The sequence below is a fragment of the Gastrolobium bilobum genome, unplaced genomic scaffold (genome assembly GCF_033153095.1).
Source record: "Gastrolobium bilobum isolate Gb01-03AN ecotype WA unplaced genomic scaffold, APGP_CSIRO_Gbil_v1 utg33257, whole genome shotgun sequence".
NCBI lineage: Eukaryota > Viridiplantae > Streptophyta > Magnoliopsida > Fabales > Fabaceae > Gastrolobium > Gastrolobium bilobum.
In genome coordinates this window covers 54,286-60,017 of record NW_026895794.1, presented here as the reverse complement: position 1 = coordinate 60,017, position 5,732 = coordinate 54,286, and the positions used below count along the sequence as shown (strand labels likewise).

Below are 5,732 nucleotides of genomic sequence, written 5' to 3'. Positions count from 1 at the left end.
CTTGGAGAATAAGGTTTCATAAAATTTTAATATAACACAATGTTTGATGTAATATTATATAGATTATTGTATCGTATATATAAGATAAAATATTATCTCATTTTTGGCTATGACTCTGTGACATTAGATAAATAAAAATTAACTTCTGTTTGCAAAAGTACCTTTTATTTTAAAGTATCATCTAAATTTTTTATGTTATTTTAATATTTGGAGAAATAAAAGTTCCTAAGTTCAAGGAAAAGAAATATGGGCACTATGTGTATTTAGTAAAAAAGAAAAATAAAATCTCTACACCTAGTTATCAAAATTCTTATAAGAATTTAGATGTAAAAACTAGTTATAGATTTAGGGGTTTATAGAATCCTTGCATCCATGATGATCTAAATTTATATTTATATGTGAGTGCGTAATAGTTTTTAATTTATAAAAATAATCATATGTACTATTTTTTTAATAGCTATACATCACTATATAATTAAGTATAAAAAAATTAATTTTATTCTAGCACTTTATATCGTTTATATGTATTGTTGATTAACTTTTTGAAAAGTATAATTAAAAAATTTGATACCTAGTTAATTCTAAGTTTAAATTTTTGCTGAAGTTGTTTTCCCTTCACTTAAGCTTACTTTCTCCCCCCTCACACTAATACCAAAAAATAAAATAAAATAAAATTAAACAATTAAACTACAAGATATTTGAAATAAAAAAACTCACTCATATCTCTAAGTACGTGAATTAAATAATAAGGAATTATTTCAGATCGATTAATCGATGAGCCGATTGATAATATTAAAAAAAAAAAAAAATCACTCATACAATATTAGTTTTGGTGGCTAATAAGTATGGGGCTTCCCTTGTTTAACAAAAAAAAAAAAAAAAAGGTAAGGGACTTCCTGCGCAAAACACGTGAGAGGATGCAGAGTTCTCTACGAGTCCTCTGTGCATTAAATAGGATAGTATTTAAAGCTTATATGCATTTATAATAAGTATAAAATAGAAACAGTGGTCAAAGTGTCACTCTTAGAAAAAAAAATATGGTCACGCTAATAGTAAATTTTGTCAAAATGTCACTGACATATTTCGCTACACTATGTAGCGAAATATGTGTGCAAATAATTCGCTACACTAGCGAAATATGCCGCGTCAGAATGCACAAGACCAAAAATTCCACGTGTCAGACAGGGAGAATTTCGCTACACTGTGTAGCGAAATTCTCCCTGTCTGACACGTGACATTTTTGGTTTTGATGTGGCATATTTCGCTACACTGTGTAGCAAATTATTTGCACACATATTTCGCTACACAGTGTAGCGAAATATGCCACGTGGCATTTTAGCAAAATTTACTGTTGGCGTAGTATTTTGGTGTTTTTTTTTTTGCCAACAGTGACACTTTAGCCACTGTTCCTATAAAATAAGGGAAAAAGAAGTATCATTTAAAAGGACACAAAGTATGACCGGTCATACTTTTCGTAAATCTGAAAAGTTATTTTTTTTCTCTCCTCAGTCACATCGCTGACGTGTAAAGTGAAAAAAAAGTTGTTATAAAAAAAAAAAAGTAACTTTTCAGAATTACGCAGAGTATGACCGGTCATACTCTGTGTAAGTCACTAAAAGGACATAACTTGTGTCCTTTTAAATGACACACACTAAACCCATAAAATAATTATCGAGCATTAACTTCTTATAATACCTTATCCTTTATCATTTCACAACAAATTATTAAAGCGATTTGCATTTGTGATTTAACATGATACAACAAACTTTCCTACACACACAAAATTTTGTGGGGCCCACACTTTTTGAAGAAAAAAGAAAAAGAAAAAATTACGGCACACAAAACGAATCTCTATAACATTACACAATCACTTTTCCTACAACATAACTCTTATAAAACCCGTTATTAAAATAACTTGACCCTTCAATTATCATCATATTAAAAGAAAATTCTTGTAACGATATCTTGATTTTAATATTCAAAAGTTTTACACTTTGAATTCTCGAAAATCTCAGTAATTGTTGTCACACTGAAATGAAATTCTACCTATGTGGGTATTTGGCCATTCACTGCCATTTTCAAATTTCAATACCATTAACACTACAATTCAATGGCTCAATTCTTTTCTTATATCCTTGCATTCTACAATTGCTCCTGACAAAGTAATTACCAATTACCAAACACCAAAACTAATCTTACAAACATATTGATTTTTAAAATTCAAAATTACTGAAACAAATAATAATAAAAGAGCTTCTAATGTTGACTTAATCTACAAGACCATAGAGAATATACAGAACAAACATGAACGAGCAATAAGGAAACAGCATCATCATCCTGCATCATGTTATTTACAGAAATATATGATAAAGAGCTAGAGACTAATAGATCTTATGGCACTGTTGACCCTTTGTAGATTCCAATTGTTTCAAGAAGGCACTTAATCAATGCTTCAAAGACCATCATAGTAACCACCAATGGTTACGCGAGCTGTGCTCACAGGAACACCTCTTACTACAGATATTGCTTCATTCAATTTGGTCGCATGCTGTACCACTTGCTTTATCCCCTGAAATCACAATCAAGGGTTAATTCAAATCCACTTAACTATTGAATTTTCTAATACCACTTGCTTTAATCTACTGAAATTTTTAACCAAATCCACTGAACTATTCAGTATTTCTACACTTTCTTTCTATATGCAGTTGAGCTACCTGTAGGAACCTAGGGAATTAGAATCACAATAACTAGGCCTTTTTGACTCATTAGGGCGTGCACATTCAAGTTGCATGTGAGGTAATATGTGACTATACGCAACTTGTGCGACAGAAGCGAGTTGATTTTTGCACAAATCATGCATTATTTTGACAAAATATTTAACTTTTGACAAAATATTAAATGTCCACACCCTATATAGATTTTACTACATTATTTCAACAAAATATTTAGTTTTTGAATCAACTATGGAAAATGTTCCCTCTTGACATTATTATGTTAAAAAACCCAATAACTCCTCAGTGATGGATTTTGATTGAATCCCTATTAATCAGAAGAAGAATAAAAAAAACAAAAGAATATCGTATAGTTGTTCTGCTTTTATTTTATTTTTTTCAATTTGATGGAAAACACAGCTTGTGCTAACATCGAAGATGCACATAATTGTGGAATTTTAACATTTTGGAGGCAGCAAACTCAATAAATAAATAAATAAATGTGAAGAACTTGCTGACCTTGTCTTCAGTATAGATCTGGAACCGAATCTTCTGATCATTCTGAGTTTTGTTCCTTTGTTTGGTTCCAAAGAACAGAACACAGATAGTAGCAGCAGCAACACCAAAAGAACAAATAGCTCCAACACCTGTCAAGCTCCACTTCCATATGTTGAAACCATTAGTGTTCTCTTCTTCCCAAGTGGAACAATCCTCTTCTTTATCACACTCCATCCCAATCATATCTTTCTCAATCTTCTTCATTCTTGGAGATGTTATGATCTCCATGGCCTCACCCTTGTCCTCAAATTTCAACAATCCCCTGCTACTTGACCTTGGTGAATCCATTTTCATGTCGACAAATTCATTTTCCTTGATCTTGAAAAAGACCTGTGACGCAGTTTCTTGTTCAGCTTCCACAGAAGGTTCAAACTTGAAGTCCTTGATTTTCTCAGATGGGACAACAACCTTAACTTCCATAGGATGATCCTTGGTGATGCCTTGTACTAATTCATCATCTGGGGTGTTACCAATTTTGGGTTCCAATGGAATTTGCAAAGGGACAAGTTGATTAAGCACCCTTGGTTTCCTTGGTGATGTTGGGCAGAAGTGATTCACATCAAGAACACTTTTTGACACCAAATTTCCTTTTCCTATGAAAATTTTCTTCTCAGAATCTTCATTGAAATCAAGGTAGCCATCATCGGAGAGGAATTCCCACTCGTCAATATCCATATCTAGGAGGATGATTCTGGATCTTGAAAGGAAGAGTGATTGGTGTAACAAATAGAAGGGGGGAAATAAAGTTCGATTTTTTACATATTGGGTGTTGATTTATTGAATCAAAGAAGGTTTCTTTGGTGGAATTTCATTTATGGTGTGTCATGTTGCACTTTGTGAAGAGTGAACTCATAGGATATGAGCAAATGAGTTTTGAGTGCTTATCCCTTTTGAAGATGACAAATTTGGTAATGGTCCATATGGCCCACCAAGGAGAATTGCCTCTACAAATAGGCTTCGTGGATATCTTCTCTTCAATTTTCTATTTGATTAATATTATTAGATATGATGGTTAGCTTTGGACAAAACTCAGCTTTGACTGTGTTTGCAAAAACAAGGGGGAGTAATAAGCAAAGTTAATCAAAGGTTGTTTTTTTAATTGAGTTTAGTGTTTTTTCCGTCATAAAAAAAATTAATGTTTTTTCTGTAACTTGTGATAAAATTATCTTTTATAATTTTCAAATAATGTCATTTTGATATATTTTTTCAAAATATGTCATTTTTTTCTCCCAAATCTCAAAATAATGTCATTTTTAAATTATTAAAAATAATTTTATTTTCTGTTATAAGAGAAATATTTTTCACTAAAAAATAAAATTAGTTCTTATAATCCCAAAACATCTTGTTAACGTTTGAAGAAAAAATTAAAAGTAATTTTCAAAAATATATTCTAAAAAAATAAATTTTCCAAAATTCACCATACTTTTTCTCATGTAAAACATTTTCCCCATTGTTTTGTTGATTTTAATGTGATAAAGAGAAACATAATAGAGAAACATTGTCGGTTGTTAGAAATGATAAGACAGGAAAAAAGTAGAAGGGAGCTAGAATTGACCATAGGGTTGTATCTTGGCAAAAAATTTAAAATGTTATTATTTTAATGACTATTTACGAATAAATCGTTGTTTTGAAATTAAAAATGAATCTATTACACTCATATTTAAAATAAGGTGTGACCGCTCACGCCGAGCATGAGGCGTGATCTAAAAGAGAGACATTCCCATTTTTCACTTTTTCACTTCACACATTCTTTATAAGATATTGCTCTGACTTTTCTCTAGATTTTTCCTTGAGTTTTTGCACTGCGAAGCTTTGTCAGTCAAGTAAGTCTCAATACCTGCTTTCTATATTTTTGAATTATAGCAATAGATATGTTATACTATGTAAGGAAATTGTTAATGACTTAGGAAATCTGTTAGTGATTTAGGAAATTGTTAGTGACTTAGGGAATGATTAGTGATTAAGATAATGATAGGGAATTATAATATATGCACACATACTTTAATAAAAAAAATTAATTTAATTTTTTTAAATATTGGACTATGCAGCATCCTCGTCTCAAGTCGGTTCAGTTAACACACATATGATACTAAACAGAAACAGCAGAAGACTTAACTTACAAAAATACAAGCTAACTTCTTCTTTTTCTTTTATCCTTTTCACATGATATAAATATTGCACCATACTTCTTCTAGTTTCCTTTTCATTTGACGTAGATGAAAATCGGACAGAGCATTGTCTGTAAATCGGGAAAATGAGGATTTACGAATCTCACTCTCAAGGTACCTTGATAAACAGTTTATACAATATATGATTTCAGAAATACCAGATATCCATCAAGGATCACATACCCATCCATGGGCGCATGCATAATTGGCTTCGTGCCACTAAATCTAACAGCATGCAATAACCAATGCATACACATATTTGAATACTACATCATTATATAAACATGCCTGAATA

The 5,732-nt window shown here is 31.1% G+C and overlaps 1 protein-coding gene across 1 annotated transcript; it reads right to left on the bottom strand.

Annotated features, from left to right (window-relative positions):
• Window positions 1-2,102: 2,102 nt before the first annotated feature.
• Window positions 2,103-4,139, bottom strand: LOC133296054 (uncharacterized). Its single transcript, XM_061495008.1, has 2 exons — window positions 3,231-4,139; window positions 2,103-2,569 (listed from the first exon to the last, which is right to left on the bottom strand). The coding sequence occupies exons 1-2, from the start codon at window positions 3,942-3,944 to the stop codon at window positions 2,453-2,455; spliced, it is 831 nt and encodes a 276-aa protein (XP_061350992.1). The 5' UTR covers window positions 3,945-4,139; the 3' UTR covers window positions 2,103-2,452.
• Between the last annotated feature and the right edge of the window lie 1,593 nt (window positions 4,140-5,732).